The 20,283-nt window shown below is 48.8% G+C and overlaps 2 protein-coding genes across 8 annotated transcripts in view; one reads left to right on the top strand and one right to left on the bottom strand.

The window, feature by feature from the left end:
• On the bottom strand, window positions 1-6,140 carry THAP9 (THAP domain containing 9). The gene is given in 6 exon segments (XM_030947336.1): window positions 1-4,004; window positions 4,006-4,659; window positions 4,982-5,132; window positions 5,392-5,677; window positions 5,763-5,958; window positions 6,047-6,140. Coding segments are annotated over 6 exon segments (2,625 nt in total). The 5' UTR covers window positions 6,127-6,140; the 3' UTR covers window positions 1-2,746.
• Window positions 6,141-6,943: 803 nt separating this feature from the next.
• SEC31A (SEC31 homolog A, COPII coat complex component) overlaps window positions 6,944-20,283 on the top strand; it is a 40,479-nt gene continuing 27,139 nt past the window's right edge. For 2 of the 7 annotated variants that reach the window (XM_030947258.1, XM_030947256.1), the window contains exons 1-11: window positions 6,944-7,046; window positions 7,609-7,691; window positions 8,231-8,354; window positions 10,470-10,668; window positions 11,723-11,818; window positions 13,407-13,547; window positions 15,035-15,177; window positions 16,155-16,254; window positions 17,446-17,607; window positions 17,778-17,930; window positions 19,660-19,896. In XM_030947258.1, coding sequence (XP_030803118.1) covers window positions 7,613-7,691; window positions 8,231-8,354; window positions 10,470-10,668; window positions 11,723-11,818; window positions 13,407-13,547; window positions 15,035-15,177; window positions 16,155-16,254; window positions 17,446-17,607; window positions 17,778-17,930; window positions 19,660-19,896 — 1,434 coding nt within the window. In that variant the 5' untranslated portion in view covers window positions 6,944-7,046; window positions 7,609-7,612. Of the gene's footprint in view, window positions 7,068-7,608; window positions 7,692-8,230; window positions 8,355-10,469; window positions 10,669-11,722; window positions 11,819-13,406; window positions 13,548-15,034; window positions 15,178-16,154; window positions 16,255-17,445; window positions 17,608-17,777; window positions 17,931-19,659; window positions 19,897-20,283 lie in introns of all 7 variants that reach the window. The other 5 variants (XM_030947260.1, XM_030947261.1, XM_030947259.1 and 2 more) reach the window with 4 other exon arrangements.

Genomic DNA, 20,283 nt, shown 5'->3' with positions numbered 1-20,283 from the left:
AATGCAGGGCCAGGCTGGGGAGAGGTAGGGGCTAGGCACACCAGCAGAAAGAGATTTGTGCCTCTGTGTGTGAAGGCAGTAGGGTGGGAGGATGCTTGACCTCCCAGCCCTGTGCACTGCACAGAAGGCCCTTGACCCTTCTCTGGTGCCTCCTTGAAATTCCTGGGAGGCATGAAGGGCTTGGGAGGCAGTCAGCAGCAGTGGTGGGCTCACAGACTAGGTCTGACCTGCCTGAAGGGCTCTGTCTGCTAAGGACATCTCCCTGAGCACAAATAGCAATGTTTGTGCAAATCTCTGAAAAGGGAATCCACCTCTGCTGTAAGTAAATGCCACATTTTTTCACTATTAGGACTTGGATTTACTAAAAAATCAGTGCAGTAACTTTACCTGTAGATAGTGCAGATATTCCGTTCCCTTCTAGTGACCTAATATAGTCTGTCCAGTAAGATTTGTATAAATGTAAATTAGTGTAAGTGAATAAAGTAATACCTACTTACGTTATTTTTCAAACAGATTACAATATGCCTTTTGTTTAGACTTCAATCTGTGTTAATTTTGTATATATTCAGTGTCTTACTCTAAATTGCACCTTTTGTGATGTGTATTTATATACAGTGTGCAAAAGCACTTGTGAAATTTAGATTACAGTTGTAATTATGTATGATGGCATTGCTGGAGAATATTTTGCTTGTAAAGACTTTGAAGGTGCAATCAAATGCTTAGTTCTTCTATTTTGTTTTGAACAAGCTTTCTCAAATATTAAGCTTGGACTCCTCTCTCCCTTCTCCCTGGTGTAGAGTGTATGAATTGGTTTTTGTACTTCCTTAGCCATTTGCATCAAACTGCTGGACAAGATTAACAGTCAAGTTCATCCAGTTACATTAAAAATAATTGGGAATGGGGCAAGGATTCATTTTATAGTTCTGTTTACATCCAAAAGTAGAAAAATTAAATTTATATTTACAAGACCTATTCAAAGAATACACTTTTCTATATTGTACAAATAAAACAGTCAGATAAATCACAAAAAATAAACATTTATACTATTCTGTAAATATGATTTTTTTTGCACTCCTTTGCTTCAGCACTGACAAATATACACAGAAGGTTTGCCACTGAAATATCAAAATAATTTGTTAACACTAGGTCCACTTCTGATGCAAGTATTGACTTGGATTTTCAGTGTGAGACCAAATGCTACCAGAGATAAATAAATATCCCTTGGTTATTGGTGTGCTGTCATGCACAGCAATCCATGGCGCAGTTCAAACCACTCGTCTTAGAGCTGGAGGTGGAGGCAGTGCAAGTGTTCCAACATTACATGATTGCAACCAATCTGTCACTGAGATTTCAGCAGCATTTTGCCAAATGTTGTCCCAAAAATCACATACAGAGGGAAGGGAATAGTTTCCTGCAAAGTCTCTTGTAGCTGGAATGGCTCTGTGACTCTGATGGCTTCAACATGGTTTTTTGCATAGATATTTGGATTGGAGAAAGAAAAGCCCAGAGGTTCTGGTTTGTTCCTTCCAGCAGTGATTGAATGAATTTCTGTGGTGCTGCTGCTTCTCTCAAAGCAGAGCTTGAGGGGCTGGGTGTAGCAGAACTAAGGGAAGGAGGAGAAACCCAAACCAACCAGGGACAGTTTTGTCAAGTCACTGGTAGGCAGAATGATACCTTTCATATTATTACTGCCCTAGGATGTGGCAGATCACCAGTTTTCATGCCAGCTCCATCATGGATCTTGAAAGTGACTGAACAGCAGGTTTTGTGGGAATTAGTTGCCTTCCATCTCTATGGGTGCAACTCCAATTCTGCATGGCAGAGGGAAACCCCTTAGCAGCAGTTCTGCCAAACTTTGCTATTCCAGGCAAAGCACTGGAGGCAGCTTCCTTGCCATGGAAATGAACTACCTGAAGAAGCATGTCCTACTTGGTGGCATCAAAGCTATGGTTCAAGTGATCAGTGGAAACATTGAAAGGAGGGTGCCATGTGCCCCGGGGTGCAGGACACAGGCCAGCCCTGGGAGGATGGGGCCATGAACTGGGAACTGAAATGCTTGCCCTGCTGCAGCACACCCATGTATTCCTGCCCCTGGAGGAGGGTGTTGGTGCTCCTGGATGTCACTGGACACAACAATCTGGTCACAGGCTCAGCACTGATCCAGAGGATCTAGACCAGACCAGCATCTTTAGCTATTTGATGAGACACTGGAAAGGAGATTAGAGCTTGTGTACAACTTGAGTGCCACTTGCTTCTCACATCTTTATTTTCCTATTTAAGTAGAAGCTCTGCAAGCTTTCCTGCCCCCAGCTTTTATAAAGCACATCTTTTGGTCAAATCAAAGTGCCAGTGCATGTGATTTCCTGCAACCCCATCAACTATCAGTTTTCTTCTGGCAAGAGCACTTGCAGCACTAAAACCACCCAGCACTTCCAGGGACACTGCAGTCTCCTACCCCTGCCCCAGGCACCTGAAGCAACCCTGGCTCATCCTGACCTGCCATGTGAGTTTCATGAAATACTGCAGGACTGCTAGAAAGGACAGGGTATCAGATAAACTTCTTTGCTTTGCTCAGTTAAACTCTGGTTAGGGGGTTTGCAGTGGCCCAGTACATCAGTGCTTATCAACACTAGTTTTGCCAGCATTGTTTGCTCATGTGTGTTGCCTTAATCTGTCCAGCACTGAGCCTCAGCAAGGAACAGCCATCCTTGGAACCACACAGTACTCAGTAAGACCATGTGTGGGTTTAGTGTGACTGACAGCTACCCAGTGATGGAAACAGATGTCTTCCCTTCAGTCTCTTCAATCTGTGCCTTCCACAAGGGTATTTCAAACTCAGGTGTTGGGCGGAGTGTGTTCTTACGTTTAAGTAACACCGTGTTATTTCCTTTACTAAGACTGTGTAGTGGTTGTTGATGCTCAGCTCCCCCTCAAATAAATGCTTTGTGAGGGTGGGAAAGAGGGGGCTTTCTCCCAGAAGCTCCTGGAAGACTTTCTGTTCTAGACACAAATGCCACAGCTTGGTATTGTTGTTGGCACCTCCTACTTTGCCATACCGGTTTAGGACTTGTTCTGAAATGCTTGTTATGTGGTGCACACTGGCCGAGGGCAGGCTCAGGCCACCTAACTTTTTTATGTAGAGCACTGACCTGCATCTTAGCCTGCTCTCATCTGCCTCAAACAGAGAGGCAAGACAAGGCTCACACTGCAAGTCCAAGGCCAGCTGCTCGGCCACCCAGCCGGCCGTGCAGGTGAGGCTGTGTGTGTACAGTGACAGATCTGTCAGTGCATTGCTTAGGGCACAGCTGGGCAAAAGCAGGCCTGCACTGTAGGGGTACTCTGGGGCCAGAATCCTCCCAGGAGCTGGGTGATACTGGGCACGAATGCTGCCCAGAGTCAGAGCTCTCCTCTGAGATGGGGATACATCCCAGGGGCTGGCATTGGCACTGCTGGATGGTGGGCCGGGGGCCAGGCTGCAGCTGGCCAGCAGTTTGTGGTAAGCAGCCTGGAACACAGCGCAGGTGGGGCTGCCACTGCTGCCATAGGCTTGCTGGAGAGCCCTGAGAAACTGCTCCAGAGGGTCCAGGCTGAAGGCATGTGTGTGGAGGTGTTGGGAAGGAGTGCCTTTTAGACATGCGTGGTTGGAGGAAAGCCACTTGAGGCTTTCAGCATTGAGCAACAAGCTCAGAAATCCCAGTTTGCGTTTGCTCTTAATAATGTATCTCCCCACAGAGTCTGTTAAGTTGACAAAGCAGCTCCTGGCCTCATCAAAGAGGTTGCTTATTTTGGTGTAATTCCCAGCTAGCAAAGGCTCCCTTCCATAGGGACCTCTGCCATAAAATACATCGCACAGAGAGGTCATCAGACGCACAAATTTGGCAGTCCCACAGCAGCTCTGAAACGAGGCGAGGCCCAGCTTCTGGAGGTGCTCCAGTGCCTCAGCAACACCCTCGCTGAACAGCAGGGTGCCAAGGTTGACCTTCAGGTGGTAACTCCCTTTACTCCCAGCCCTTGCACGGCTCCAACACCTTCTGCTCGCCCAAAGCTGCCAGCTCTACCACATGCTGCCACCACATGGTGTCACCGAGCCACTCGACCTTGTGGAAGCACTGCAGAGCATTCCTTATCAGCAGGAGGGCATGTGGAACATCAAAGAAGAATGCAATGCTGTGAGCCGAACCAGGTGGATGCTGGAAAGTGCACCGAGTCCTTTTGGGATCTATCCTGATGCCCAAAGCTCTGGCAGTCTCAGCACCGCGAGCAGAGGCCCCTGATGTCACAGCCAGCACCACGATCCCAATGCTGTTCAGTTTATGGATGGCCTGACGGAGGAGCTGAGCAAGGAAGGGGCCAGATGTGCTGTTCACCAAGAAATAGCCCAAGGGAGCCGTCCAAGGGCTGGAGATGCCAACTGCCATGAGGACTATCGCTTCTGATGCCAGCGGAGCTTCATCAGCATCAAGGATGCCTGCTCCCAAATCAACAAAGCCCAAGAGCTGCTTGGTCCGTGGGTCCCACTCCTGCTGCTTCTGCAGGGACACGTCCTGTACCAGCACGGTGCAGCAGCGGCAGGCCTGGTCCCCTCTCTCCACCTTTTCCTGGAGCCGGAGAAAAATGTCACTGCTGAAGCCTGCAGCAGCCTCGTTACTAGACAGCCAGCTGGAAAAAAAAAGGCAGGATGTGATTAGGAGATGTGATTCTGGAAAAGTTGAAGCAACAGGCAGTACTTTTTACCACTGAGGACATGGTGAGCCATGCCCAGAGCTGCAGAGCAGGCTGACACATGCAGGGCAAAGAAGGCAGCCCTGCTTTCCTTCATGCATAGTCCGAGTTTCTTTCCTCTCACCCCAGTGGTGGGAAGCCAAGGAAAGCACTGACCACGCAGGGAAGTAACAAAGCAGCTTCAGGACAGATCTGTTACACCTATTTCTGCATAAGTACTGGAAATATATTCTGAATGAATGAATAACTAAAAACTTGCTTTGTCAGGCTGTAAGGATGAGGGAGGGCAAGAATCTTCCGGAGGTAATCATAGGCCTTAATGTGGTAGAGATGGAGAAGACAAGCAAATTGCCTCATTTCTGGTGAGTAGTCTGCCATCTGCCTCCAGCTGTGCAACTCTCGAGGCAAATCTGCTTAAGAAATCACAAAAGGGCAACTTTAGTGAAAGAAATAAATGGCTGTAAACAGAGGGATGCATGACACAAATGCACTGCAGAATACAAGGCAACAGCACGGCCTCTGGAACAACTCGGTCCTGAAGTCCGGCGTGAAGTGCAGGGCTCAGGCACAGTACGACTATGCCTCGCCTTTTCCTTGGCACGGGATAAGCAAAGACGCCAACCCGGGGCGAGGGAGTGCACTCTGCCTCAGCGAGCGTGCCGGCAGTACCTGAAAACTGCGCCTGCAGCAAACTCACGATTTCCTCAGACAGCTGCCGCTTTTCCGCCAGCTCCCTGAGGATGCTCGGCACGCTCCTGCGCCGGGGCGCGGGGCCGCATCTCCCGGCGGCCGCCGGCGGCTGCTGCTGGTGCGGCGGGGCGTCCGGCGGCGGCGGCTCGGCGGCCGGCTGTCCCTGCAGGCTGTAGTTGTGGTCCCCGGCGGGCGGGCTGGGCAGCGGCTGCTTCAGCGCTCGCCCGGGGGTCCCGCTCCTCCTGCGGCCGGCGCCCGGCGGCTCCTGGCGGGGGAAGGAGAGGGGAAGTCACGGCACACGGCGGAAGCCCCGGGGGGGAGCGGGGAGCGCGCCCGGTACCCGCCCGCACCGAGGCGAGGAAGCGGGAGGGCACGGCCCCGCGCCGCAGCTTCCGCCGCAGCCCGTAGCGCTCGAAGTCCCCTTCGACGAAGTGTCGGGAGCAGAGGATGGCGCCGGGGCCGGGCCGCCACGCCCGGCGGCTCCGCGGGTCCACGCGGTTCACGGCGCGGATCCACTCGCGGCGCTGCGCGGCGTCCACCGGGAACCTGCGGCAGAGGGATGCGGCCGGATGAAGGCACGGAGGGCCGGCAGGCGGGATGCGGGGCGGGCGCGATGCGGGGCGGGCGCACTCACTGGTGGAAGGAGATGCCGCGCTCGCGGCTCCGCCCGGTGTCGCGCGCGGTGCAGCCCAGTGCGGAGCAGCTCCGCGTCATGGCCGCCGCCGCCGCGCCCGACGCCGCGCGCGCGCCACGGCCCGCCCGCCCATTGGCCGCCGCCACCGCCCGCGCGCCCGGCCGCCGTCTCGCCATTGGCCGGCGGGCCCGACGGACCGCGGCCCCATTGGGCGCGGCGGCGCAGCCGCGTCACCGCGGCGGCGGCGGCGGGAGCGGCGCGGCCCGAGCCAACCGGGAGCAGCGGTGGCGGCGGGCGCAGCCAGTGGCGAGGGGCGATCCTCAGCGCCAATGGGAGCCGCGCCTCCCGCCCCTATTTATAGAGGGGCCGGCAGCGCCCGCCGCGTCTCCCGCTGAGCCGCGCCGTGCGGTCCCGGCAGCGCCCGCCCTGCGCGCGGCGTCTGCCTGCCGAGCGGCCGCGGAGCCCGGCGGGAGGCGGCAGCGGAGCTGTGCCCCAGCTGCCGTGAGGAGGTGGGTCTGGGGCTGTTGCCCCCGGCTGTGGAAGCCGGCCGAGCTCCCTTGGGCCGTTCCCCCGTCCTGCGGCGGCCCCTGTCCCGTGATGAGCCTCACTGCTGTTCACATCATGAGCACGCCATGATTACTGCCCTTGAGCTGAGGACAGGCGGCACCGCGGCCCCCGCGCTGCCGGCGCTGCGCCCCGGCTCCCCCCGCTCCCGCCGCCCCTAACCCGTCTCCCTCTTCCCCAGGGCCGATGGCTGCTCCCGCCCCGAGGGACACGGAGGACACTCGTGGAAGGAGGCGGCTGCATATCCCCACACACACCCTTCCGCCACCACCACCACCACCACCATCCCCAGTGCCCGCGGCTGCCCGCCGCTCCCTGCCCGTGCCGGGAAGGCGCGGCCCCGCCGCCGCCGCCCGGAAGCCGCGGGGCGCGCCCGGAAGGCGGTGGCGGCCGGGAGGCGGTGCCGGGGCTGCCACGTTGGAGCAGTCCGGGGACGGTGAGCGCCGGGGACGCCGAGGTGGGGGCAGGCACGGCGAAATCCTCTGGTCTGCAGCTGTTCTCCTCGGGTTCCTGTTGGAAACGAGGCGAAGGTGGCGGTCCCGCCGGCCGGGCGGGGCGCACCCGGGGCCGGGGAGCCATCGCGGCTGGAACGGGACCCAGAAGGAGTCGCTGAGGGTGTTGGGCTGCACGGTCCGGGCAGGGTCCTCCCGAGGCTGGGTCTCTTTCGTGGGTTAGGGCAGAGAGCTGCTGTAGGGTGCCCGATGGCTCAGTGCTGTGGGAACAGGGTTTGCACAGCTGCTGAAGCTTTGCCCACGTTTTCCTGTGTTATGTTCCGCAGCCGTCAGTTTCCTCTACGTGTCAGTGTTATTCTGCTAGTGGAGAGTTGTTCCTCCCCTCCCCCCGGGTGTCCTCTGGAGAGGGTGGCCTGGGTGTCTGTCTGAGGGATATCTTTGGGAATATGGTCCCTCTGCCGAGCCCTAATGCGGCTCCTGAACCCGTGGCAGTGCAGCCTCACCATGCACCATGTAAGCATCACCTCTCTTGGTCTTACTTTCCAGCACAATGAAGCTGAAGGAAGTAGACCGTACTGCCATGCAGGCATGGAGCCCTGCCCAGCAGCACCCTATTTACCTGGCCACAGGTGAGTTTTTGGGAAGCACGTGCTGGCAGACCTGGGGCTGTGTGCGGTGGCTGTACACCATGAATAAAGGGGTACACCACTATTGAAAGCTGTAGGAGTTACTCTGTGTCCTGGGGGCTGGAGTGGGGTATATGTTGTGGGGTTTTTGGTGGAGTTCTTGCATTGTGCTGATAAAAGCATGCTTTGCATTCTGCAAGTGACAGTGAGCATCCTCCTCTTTCTGCCAGGGAAAGGTGACACCAATCCTAAGCACTAGTCACTTGTGGCTCCTTTGTAACTTTAATCATGTTCTGTACATCATCAGGGAGAGGTACTTGCCTAAAGCTTTTCCTGCTGGTAGTCATTAAGAAACACCCAAACAAAGAGCCATGGAGAGGAGAGTTGTGTGGAACAACATCTAAGTAACAGAAACAGAAGCCTGACCCCATCTCAGGATCCTTTTTGAAAGGATGATGTTTTTGTTCCACTTCTTCTGCTGCATTTGCAGTTACTGCTGTGTGTATCATGGCTTTCTCACTGTCAGGCTTGCTTCCTCACAGGTACCTCAGCTCAGCAGCTGGATGCAACCTTCAGTACAAGTGCTTCTCTAGAAATATTTGAGTTGGACTTAGCAGACCCTTCCCTGGATATGAAGAGCTGTGCCACATTCTCCTCCTCGCACAGGTAGGCAGTGTTGTAAGAGAAAAGTACAGTGTGTGGAACTGTTATGTGTGATATGCATAGAAATGTCACTTCATGTGGTTTGGCTGCTCTTGTTGAGGAAAGATGTGCAGCACTGAAAGATGAGGGGAAGTGTGTGCCATTGATATTGTGGGGCAGCAAGCTTGGACTCTAAGAGGGCAGCTCATGCTGTGACATAAACAGAAAATTTCTGAATATATGTGTGAACCCTTTATCTCAGGAATCCTCTGGGATTCACAAGAAAATGTAAGAAAATGTGAAATTGTGAAAATATGGTGGCAACTTTTCATATTGCACCATCCTATTTGTGTTTAAGCATTTCAGGGGGACTCCTGTAACATGACTAACTTGGGTTGTGTTGTGTGTGTTCCTACAGCTGGGAAACCAAATTCCTGTCTGCACAGCTCCACTTAGCCATTAGTGCCTTACTGTGTGCTTATCCAGACAAGTATTGTTAGCATCAGAGTGTCCAGTTTCCATCTCAGCAGCACTCATAGCAGCTCTCTGGCAGAGCTGATGTCAGTATGTTCTACTGACCTGCTCAGAGCAGGAGGCACTGTTGGATGCCTGCTCTTGAGTTTTGTTGTTCTACCTTGTTTTAACTGTGACTGAGATTCTTCAAGGCTTGCCATTTGCTTTCTGAATTTCTAGAAGCACTCCTTATAGCCAGGATGCAGTGCTCCTCGCAAAGTACCTCCCTTGACCAGCAACACAAGAATTTGACTTTGCCCCAGAGAATGCCTTTATAATGAGGTTGAGGGTTGCTTGTTTGTTTCTAATTAAAGATTAGATAGCAATGTATACGTCAGGCTGTATTTTGGTTTTCAGCAAATCATGTCCAGGTGATTAGACCCACAAAAGATAGATCCTTAATTGCCCTCCAAGCAAAGTTTTGCACTGCTTTTATAGAACCATGCTTTATCTTGGAAAGAGTAAAGGGCAAAAGGGAAGTAATTGCATTGTTAATTTTTGGGTTTTGTTCCTCATTGTTTCCTGCCTTCATTTTGGGCTGTTTTAAGTCCTGTTCAGTCTTGCTGGTGATGCCTGGACAGCCCTGTCAGTTACTTCATTTCTTGTAAACTTGCATAGTTAGGTGCAGAAGCTTAAAAGTCATAGCAGGAATAGGTCTGTGTGATATCACAGATCAGTTTCCATTTGTAGCATCGTTCTTTGGTGAACCCCTGCTGTAATCAGCACTGGGAGCCTGAACACTTGGCTGTTAGGCTATTTCTCACCCAGCATATGCTCTTTGGGTAGCTTTCTGCAGTCTCTATTTTACCATGCTGAAGTTGCTGTGATTTAAAGAAGTTACTTGAAGATTGCCTGGAGGTAACAAGTAGATGAGCAATATTACAGTGAATGCTGAGGTATTTTGTTGCCACCTTCCAGTCAATGTGGGTTTGCTTTCTGCTTGCATTTGAGCTGATAAGTGGCTGTGTCATTTTATGTAGAACATACTGATTCTTTGCATGGTTAAACAGCAGGAATGCTCTTTTGCTTATGCAGGAAGTTAATTGAGTTGAGGGGAATTTGGGTATGGACAGATGGACACAATAGCGTTCTTAATTTCTGGAAGTATGTTTGATTCCTCTTCAGTTAGCCTGAAAATAGGCTGTGGTCCAAGAGATGTGTCTGTGATGTTGGCTAAACTTGCTGAGTCCCTGGCATGGCAGACAAAACACTTGCACATCCAAAAGCACAGATATGGAAAAGCATATGGAATTTTTCTAGTTTCACCTGTTTCTTCTGTATGAAGCTGCTTGCAGATAGCAGAGGCTTTTCTCAGGCTGTGGCTGGATGGGCTGACAGGTCTTACTTTGATGCCTGCTGTTGTGGTTGAGAGCACTTACCTGATTTTGCAGCCAGGAGATTGGAGATGTTGTCAGTTTGTGGGTCATTGGTTGTGCCTCTTGTTAATGAGCAGAATTGGGGCATGCCTTCCTGATGGAAAGGGTTGTGCTGAGATTCATCCTTAGGGAGAAAAGCAGGCAGTCCTTTTCTCTCACTTTAGCTGGGGTGAGCAAAAATGGGATGTATCAACCTATGGGGAGCTGGTGGTGGATGGTTCTGAGACTGTGGGCCCTCTGTGTCTTGCAGGTACCACAAGCTGATCTGGGGCCCTCACAGCATGACCTCAGGGGACAGAGTGTCTGGAGTCCTGATTGCTGGGGGTGAAAATGGCAACGTCATCTTGTATGACTCAGCCAAAATCATAGATGGAGAGGCTGAGGTAATAATAGCCCAGAAGGACAAGCACACGGGACCAGTGAGAGCACTTGATGTCAACATGTTCCAGGTTGGTTTTTGTGCCGTTTCTCTTAACATACCATCAATAGAGGAGTGGCCTATCTTAACTCATAACCTCAGATGTTTCTGCTGCTTCCCCTCCCCTGAAAAGCATGAACGATATTTGGTGTTTGAGTGCCTGCTTGTATTTAGTAGGAAAAACCTGTTCCATTACTGGCATTTCATATGGGGAATGAAAGTTCTTTCGTTTGTTCTTTCCCCTCATCAGTTTACCATGTCGATTTAGTTGATCTGTTTAGCTCTGCTTATATGTGAAGCAGAGGTGCTCTTCAGGGTGTTCTTAGTCAGTCTCTTGTCTTATCTTCTGTGCATTGTGCCAGTCACACAGGAAGGAATTATGTGCTCTCGTTCATGTTTCTGGTGAGATCAGTTTTCAGGTCTCTCCTGTGGGGATTGGGTAGGATCCACCTTCAAGGCCCCCTTCCTAAGAGGAGACAGCAAGGAAACACAACCATGGGGCCTCTTGAGCAGAAGGGCTCTCAAAACCAACAATCCTTCCCACACCACCAATGAGCATTTACTTCCTTCTAGACGCAGTGTGTTGGTTTTTCCTTGTTGCCACCTTATGTGTGGGAATTCAGTTGGATTGGTTTCCTAAATAACACTTCTGTCCCTGCACACTTGCCTCCAGCAAGGGTGCACTGTGTTCATTGTGTCCTCTCTGAATTGCTTCCTGTCCCTTTCTGCCTGTTGTGATCTCAGGACTTGCATGTTATCAGCCACAAAATGTGACCAAAGGGCACTTAGTGACCTTGGCTTATGTTGCCCTGCCTGGACTTTTGCATCCCAGGTGCAGGAGTGCTTTGGATGGCTGCACTCACTGGGCAGGGCAGGAATGCCACTGTCCAGAGCAAAGCTCTGTGGTGGCCATAACTGCAGCACTGCTCCCTCCTCTGCCCTGTCACTCTTTTCCCTTATCTTTTCCTGTATCCTGAGCAGATAGGGGAAATTTGCATAGTCCTGCAGGTCTGATGCCTCCCAGCAGCTAAGACCGGGAAAGCTGATGCTGAAATACTCTTAATGTCTATTAATATTTCCTACAGACTAATCTGGTGGCCTCTGGTGCTAATGAGTCTGAAATCTATATCTGGGACTTGAACAACTTTGCTACACCAATGACACCAGGAGTGAAGACACAGGTACCAGATTTGTGTTTATTAAATTCTCCAGAGCAGACTCGTCAGAAAGATGCATGGCAGTTAGGTGACAGCTGATTGAAATTTGCAGTTTTAAAGCAGTTTCAGGAGCATGGTGAAGGGGAAGCCTCTTGAAGTCAGTCTTGGGGAGTAGCTGCATACAAAGGTGACTGGATGCTGCTGCTTTTGTAGCCCCTGGGGAGCAGTGTCCTGGCTGTGCCTGTAAGTGCAAGTGTGCACGGATCCATGCAGTGAGTGGTGTGCTCAGCTTCCCCTGCAGCAACCCTGGATGTGCTGTGTTCTTTATCCACAACAGACCTGCATTTTTGGCTTGCTGCACAAGCCAGCTGTGTCTTCCTGTGGCAATTTTTTGTTAAGAAATTTTATTTGGCCAGGGAAAACTGTAGTGTCCCCTTAATCTTTGGGAAATGTTGCATTTTATCAAGCAGCAAGCAGAGTCTCTCAGGCTGCACTCCTTTTCAAATACCATAACCATTACTTGTCTTTTAGTCTTCCTCTGCATGTTTCACTGCATGCACAAATCTGAAGATGGTGAAGGTACACTGCATGCACAAATCTGAAGATGGTGAAGGTACACAGAGAAAAATAGGAGAAAGATAAAACGCAGCTACTGAGAAGGCAGATGATGAGGCAGTAGGTTTTGCAGTTACCTTGGTGGGTTTCAGGGAGTGGTTTAATTGCTATGCTCAAGGTCCAGTATTTAGCCTGTGTCTCTTAAAGATGATCTGTGGGGAAAAACAATAGTCTTTTGTACTTTTTGCCTTGTGAAGGAAATGGAAGAATAGGAGGAAGTTGTTGCGATGCAAGTACACTTCTGTTGCTGTTACAAAATTCCACAGAAGTTCGTGGTTACTGGAAAATGGGTTTATTACTGCATGATAATTTGGATACCAAAAAGTGTGCAAATGGGATGAGAAGTAATCTTCAATTTAAAGATTTTTAGTTTAAGCTCTGTGGGATTTGATTACTTGGTTTAGTTCAAGTAATTTATTAACATGTAGACATTTGAGAGGATGTTCACTTTAGAGATTCCTGTGAAAGACTTTTTATGTCCAATAGTGATTTTTTTAGGCTGGGATATCTTTTAGTCCATATGCATAATGACAAATAGAAATAATAGGCCAACAAGAGCTGGGTTAATACTGCTTTCAATTTTTGGTCTAAAAGTAAGAATTGGAGGGAATGAAAAGAAAACCATGGAATTTCTCCAAGCAAATGTTTTTTGGTTTTTTTTTTTTTTTGCTAAATAAAAACCTAATAGTCCAAGACAAAAGAGCAGTTCCTATGTCTGGATATACTTTCATGGAGTAATTTTCTGTTCTTGAAGATAGTTTTGCTTAGTCTTGTTTTGATAACTAATGTGTAGTACTGTAAGGCAGAAAATAACTAAACAGAGAAATTCTAAACATCAGTGTTTTCAGGTGTTGTACACTACAGCACGTGTAGAAAGGAACCAGAGCACACGCAGTACATGGGGCACTCTCCTTGCAGATTTCCCACTTAGCAAGTGCTGAAAAGAGCAGGGTTTGAGCCTGCGGGGTTGTGACAGGCTGTTGTGTGTGTGCCGCAGCCTCTGGAGGACATCAGCTGCATTGCATGGAACAGGCAAGTGCAGCACATCCTGGCATCCGCCAGCCCCAGCGGCAGGGCCACCGTCTGGGACCTCAGGAAGAACGAGCCCATCATCAAAGTCAGCGACCACAACAACAGGGTGAGTTCTCTCCTAGTTAGTTCTCTCTAGTTCTCTCCTGCAGCTGCTGGGTGCTTGCACAGAGCTGCAGGGATGGGTCATGGCACCTCTTTTTATGTGAGAGATGTGGCATTCACATTCTCTGTAAAAATCCCTTCACCCAGGATTTCTCTCCTGGGAAGCTGAGAAGCCTCTGAGAAAAGGAAAACAATTCTTATCTCATTTGCTTCTCCTGTGTTGTGCTCACATGTGGAATGTGTTTGGAGATTGTTTTCCCACAGGTGATTGTTTCATTGGATTCTGGTGTGAGTTGTTTGGACTCTTTGGCCAATTGGGGCCAAGCTGTGTTGGGACTCTGGAAAGAGTCATGAGTTTTCATTATTGGCTTTTTAGCATTCAGTAATGTAGTCAATATGTTTATTCAATATATTTATTCATTCAATAATTCATATATTTTCTGTATTCTTTAGTTTAGTGTAGTATTCTTTAATATAATATAGTATAATAAAGTAATAAATTAGCCTTCTGAGAACATGGAGTCAGATTCATCATTCCTGCCTTCATTGGGGGTGCCTGGCAAATACAGTAGACAGAGATACTGGTGCCTGGCCCAGTTTGCTCTTGGGAGTGTATTTATGCAAGAGGGGTTGTCAGCATTATCAATTAAAATAGCCAGATGCAGACTGAAGCAAGGCAAGGCACTCAGGTGTCCTATCAGAGTGATGATTGAATTTTGAGAAAGCACTTGCTGATCTGTTTGTTGCTACCACAGAAAGATTTTATTGATTTTGCCACAGGGAAGTGTGGCATTGAGCAGGTGACAGGGGCACTGCCTCCTATAGTTATAACCACCATGCCACCCCTTTAGGCACTGTAAGTGCAAAAAAGAGTTCAACTTGTGGAAAGTGACATATTTGTATAATTTTGTATTGTTTTAAATAGAATATCGATACAAGAAACTCCAAAGATACAGCAAGAGTTAAAAATGAACCTTAGAAGTGAGTGCTGGGAAGTAGCTCTTTCTTCACTGTATTATTATTTTGGTAAACTGTTTAACTTTTAGTGTTTTCTGTGTTTGTTGTCTGACATAACAGCAGCACAGTAGGCTGTCTTCATCATGTGATGGTAGTCCTGTGATACAATGTTCTCATGACAATAACCTCTGCCTAATGATGGCTTTTATTAAAATAGCAATAAAAATAATAGAGGAAAAGGTTTATATGGTGAGCTTCAGTGTTTTCTCACATTAAAACCTAGGACTGTGAAAAAGTCAGCGCAGTGTAATCTCTCTGAAAGGACCTTGGGAAAACTAAGTGCAAATCTCCTCATTCCCAGGAATAAGGAGAATTTCCCAGTCTGAATGCAGCCACAAATAATGCCTGGAAACACAGCTGCAAATTCCCTTGCAGTGGTGTTTTACCATACACATAGACATATTTGGGTTAGTTTTCTTCCTTCCTTTAGTGCTGCTCAGCTATGTGATGCTCTGGCCCCATGTCTCCCCTCAGATGCACTGCTCAGGCTTGGCATGGCACCCTGAAGTTGCCACTCAGATGGTTTTGGCCTCGGAGGATGACAGGCTGCCTGTTATTCAGATGTGGGACCTGAGATTTGCCTCCTCACCACTTCGTGTTCTAGAAAGTCACACGAGGTATGAGTCTTACATAGCAGGGTGTGCTCCATGGTATTTGCACTGTTGGTGACTGTCCTGGTTTATACACCTTACTTCCTGCTGTTCCCGAGGGAGGAAGGCTCCCTTGGTGCTGGCAATTTCAGCAGCAGCCAGTGCTGTATGCTGGCTTGCTGACCAGCCAGCCCTGTGCCATGAAAGTCTTGTGGTTTTGGAGCTTTGTACTCTGAAGGAAACTGGCCCTAAAATGAAATAAATAAAATGAATTAAATATTGATTAAATAAATAAACTCACCAGGCTGCTGAAACAGCGAAGCTATTTCTTTAAGTATTTCTAAGTATTTTAAGAAGAGGGAGCTAAGGGAAAAAGAGTTAGTAGTAGTTGATTTTGGCTGAATAACATACTAAAGGTGCATCCAGGCACATCCTTGTGTGGGTTTGCACAGTTTCTGTGCCCCTCAGTCCCCTAAATGCGTTAATTTGGTGTATAGTGGATGATTTTGTTAAATTCTTGTCCCTCCTCCATTGCTGGTGAAACTTTCCTTATTGCTCAAATCCAGTGCTTGATTTAAAAAGGGAGAACAGTGTTGTGGCTTCTACCAAAACTGCTGCCAGTGGATTCTGCTGTCTTGAATGTCTTGCTAATAAAAAGCTGCAAATCTTCCTAGTCACTGACCTTACCTGTGTATTTGCACACTGGGTATTGGTGACACCGCAGGCAAACAAACCGTACTGTTACCAATGCCCAGGTTCTCCCATGTGACTGTTGCATTTAATTTTCAGATACAATGGCTGTATCTTTATACCTTTTCATGCAGAAAACAGAAAACATCTATTTCAGCAAAACAAGGGCTGATAACATTGAAAAATTCCTCCTCCTGTAAGAGGAAGGGGTGGAGAGGGCATTTTGATGTGGGCTGCTGAACTTCTAAATATGCTTTGTTTATCACCATTTGCATTAACATTAATCTTTCTTTTTGTTGTGGCTTTTCATGCAGGGGTATATTGGCCATTGCTTGGAGTATGGCAGATCCAGAGCTGCTACTTAGCTGTGGGAAGGATGCTAAAATTCTCTGCTCCAACCCTAACACAGGAGAGGTATTGTATGCATACCACTTTAAAGAACCCAAAAATGTCTGTTCAGAGGTGGCACATGCAAAGCACATGTTCCTGTGCTTGCATTCCTAGGAATGATGCTTCTGTGGGATGTTGCCTCCTATCCTATTTGCTGTATGTGTTTTCTGAGCTTGTTGTGGTGGTGCAGGATTCCTTCCTGGTATTGTCAATATTACACATTTGTCCTTACAGCTTCTCTCTTACTGAGTAGTGATGTCCCTGTTCATTATACAAGATGGAAATGGCTCCACTTAAACTAAGTATATGCTTCCTACTCTTTTGTTTTGGGTCCAGTGTGACTGGATCATTGTTGCAACTGCCTTTTTCCTTCTCTAAGAATTTTATCCAGCCAGGAGGGTATTTGTAGGTTGCCATAGTTGTAGCAGATCAGTGAGAACCACTCAAATGTGTTCCCACCCCTCCCTTTTGGGCCTGGGAATACCTTTCAAAGAGAATGCAGATCTGTTTTTCAGACAGTGTTTGTCCCTAGACCAGGAAAAAAGGCTTCAGACATGCTGGAGGGCTCCTTGCCTCCAGTGGGCAATAATTGTGGAATGGGAAGTGTTTCTAAAATTCAGACATTGGCCCAAAAGTGCAAAAGCTGTGCAGTGTTAGATGAGTTATCTGAGCTGGATCCTGTGCTGTTACTAAGTTTTTAAAACTAAAAATTAGTTCTATGGGAGACAGCATTTTGCTGACAGGTAGCATTTTGTTCTTTGAGTTTCTCCTGGTTTATGGTTAAATGTCTACTGTAAAGGGAGCTTGTCTGTTCCAGGGCACAAAAGGCTGTCTGCCCAGGGTTTTACCCTTTTCAGTTTTCCTGTGAAAACATTCCTCCACTCAGTGTGTGAGGATACCTAAATTGGCTCTGAACAAGCTGGTGTGAATGTCAGCAGCTCACAGTGGGACAGCACAGACACACCCCACCTGCATCATTTGACCTGTGAGGATTCAACAGAAGATGTAATGGGAGGAGAAGGAGATGAAGCAGTGGTGTGTGATGTTCTGCTGTCTGGGGATCAGCAGGGTTTGCCCACTGTCAGTGTATGGTGATGGGGAGGCCTCTGGGGAGCAGGGAGAGCAGAGCGGCCTTGGGGCACACGGGAAGGTTGTTGCTGTCAGGCAGGGTGCTCCATGGAAGCTCTGATTTGTGGGCTTGGTTTTGCTCCCCAGGTGCTGTACGAGCTGCCCACGAACACGCAGTGGTGCTTTGATATCCAGTGGTGCCCAAGGAACCCTGCTGTGCTGTCTGCAGCCTCCTTTGACGGCCGCATCAGCGTCTACTCCATCATGGGCGGCAGCGCCGATGGCCTCAGGCAGAAACAAGTTGACCAGGTGCTGAAAATTGTTCAGAATAGGGACAGAAAGTGGGGAAGGGGGGAACAAAATATAGGAAGTCTTCAGTGGCTACCTGCAGCCCTGCTTGCAGGAGTGCTTCAGCACAACTAGATATTTAGTTTATTAGAGTTATGTCACTTTGGTTTTTCCCCCTTGTGTTATCAAAGCTCTCCTCGTCTTTTGGGAACCTTGATCCCTTTGGCACGGGCCAGCCCCTGCCTCCCCTGCAGCTCCCCCAGCAGACTGCCCCACAGAGTGTGGTGATGCCTCTGAAGAAACCACCCAAGTGGATCCGGCGACCCATGGGAGCGTCCTTCTCGGTAAGGACTGTGGGATTCACATTCTCTGAACCTGAGAGAAGCAGAGAAAAGAACGATCAAAACACTTCTTATCTGATTTGCTGCTCCTGTGTTGTGCCAAAGTGGAATGCCATATGGAGATTGTTTACCCAGGGTGACGGTGTTTTGTTTCCTTGACCTGTCAGGGCCAAGCACGTGTGTCAGGACTGTCAGCTGGCAGTCACGAGATGCTGTGCAGTTGTGAGCCGTTGGGTGCTTGGCAGATTCAGTTTAGATGTAGTGTAATACAGTATAAAATGATATAGTATAATAAAGTAGTTAATTAGTCTTCTGATATCAGTGGAGTCCTCATCATTTCTCCCTGCCACAGGGGTCATGATGAATACTATAGGAGACAGGGATGGGCAGGGCTGGCCTGGCAGGTAGGGTCATAGTGCTGGCACCTGCTAAACTCCTTAGAAGGGGCGAGTTCAGTGTGGTGCTCCACCCTAGGAGATCTTCCTCTTTGTTATTATAATGGGAGATGCTCAGGGTGGCTTCCAGACAGGGCACTGGGGACAGCAAAAGCCTGACCAAAATGCTTGGAACAAGAAACATTGCTGAGAGACATTTGTTTGTGTCTTGGCATTAGGGCTTTGCTTTTGTTCCTGTGCAGTGCTTGCTTTAGAGTAAATAAATATGCATTGGGGAGAATGAGACCAAACTGGGCGAGTATCTGAGACTTCATAGCTTCAAACTGCACTCATGTGAGTCAGTATGGTGGAGAACACTCATGTTTGCTCTGATCAAGGTAACAGGAGTTGCTGTAGCAGCACAAGGGTACATTCCTCCATGGCTGGTTGGTTTGCAGAGGAGCCAGCTGAGGGCATGGCAAGCTCAGCTTTTTTGCTCCTTGGCTCCACTTTTGGCTTATTTTCAAAACCCACAGGCCATTTATTTGGGAACTTCTGGAGATTTTAGCCTGTCCATTTGAATTTGATTTCTCTGCTGCAGTACTACTCAATTTTCAGCATCATTTGTCTGTTTATTCATGATCTGATGCGCAATTTTCTCCTGTCAAAGAGAAGTGATGTTGCCTAGCCACTGACTGATGTGTCATTTTATGTTTAGTCCCTTATTTGTCCTGGTCTCCTTGGAGCCAGGTGTCAGTCTTTCCCTGGCTAGGCTTTTGCTTTTTTCTAATGCAGGTTTTACTGGATTGGCCTGTGTAAATTAACTTTGAGCTATAGAATGAAATAATATCATAAGCCCCTCCTAATTATTTTCTTGTGTTAATTTTACCTCTTCAAATGTTGTCACAACTTATTGCCTATCTCTCAGTAGAGTTTCCACTGCTAAACAGCCTGGCAAGAACAGGGCAGACATCATGCTTGAGCATTTACTTAATGATGTTAAGTAAAGGTTTCTTTGGCAACTGCATTGCAATATCATTAGATACTCCACTGTTGCTGGGCACTGCATAGACCCACAGCTCTAGCTCTCAGTTTCTGGTCTGTCTTTTGTCTGAGAAAAAAACAGGCACAGGAATGGCTGTGCTTATAAATCTTATTAAATGTGAACCTGCTTATCCAACAAGCTCCTTACAGGCATAGAAGTTTGGAATGGGGGGGAGAACAAATAAATGAATAGATGTCAGGAGTCTTCAGTTATTGGACAATAATCATATATATGTTATATAAAACACATTTTGATACAGGCTCCCCTGCTGTATACTTTATTTTCACATACTGTATGTGTGCTTCAATTCCAGTTTGGAGGCAAGCTGGTGACGTTTGAGAATTCCAAGCCTCCTCAGCAGCCAGGCATGGAGCAGCAGCAGCAGCATCCCCACGTCTACGTGAGCCAGGTTGTCACAGAGAAGGAGTTCCTGGCCCGCTCAAACCAGCTGCAGGAGGCTGTGCAGTCCCAGGGCTTTGTCAGCTACTGCCAGAAGAAAATGGACATGGCCCTGGCTGACTTTGAAAGGAACGTGTGGGCCTTCTTAAAGGTAACAGACTGACAGCCCTGCAGGAGCTCCCCAGGGAGTGGGACAGCCAAGAGGTGGTTCCTTCTGCACATTTGGCTGGGAAGAAGAGGTGCTGGAAACCAAAAGCTGCAGGCTGTGGGAATAGTGCCCATAAGCCATGGCACTGCAGGAGACCCACCAGAGGAGGGAGGGTCCTCAGGACCAGGGGGGTTTGTGGGGAGTCATGGCAAAGCAAAGGTGTGGGTGAGGGTATATCCCATGGTTTTGGACATTCCCCATCAGCACATATTTGTACAGGGTTTGTGAGAAGGATTAAAGCTTTGGGATAGCTTTAGATGGGCTTTCACTGCTCACTCTAAGCATTTAGAGGTTTCCAAGTGAAACAGATAAACACATTGTTCACCTGCA

The sequence above is a fragment of the Camarhynchus parvulus genome, chromosome 4 (assembly GCF_901933205.1).
Source record: "Camarhynchus parvulus chromosome 4, STF_HiC, whole genome shotgun sequence".
Classification (NCBI taxonomy): Eukaryota; Metazoa; Chordata; class Aves; order Passeriformes; family Thraupidae; genus Camarhynchus; species Camarhynchus parvulus.
This window is presented reverse-complemented; position numbering and strand designations above follow the sequence as displayed.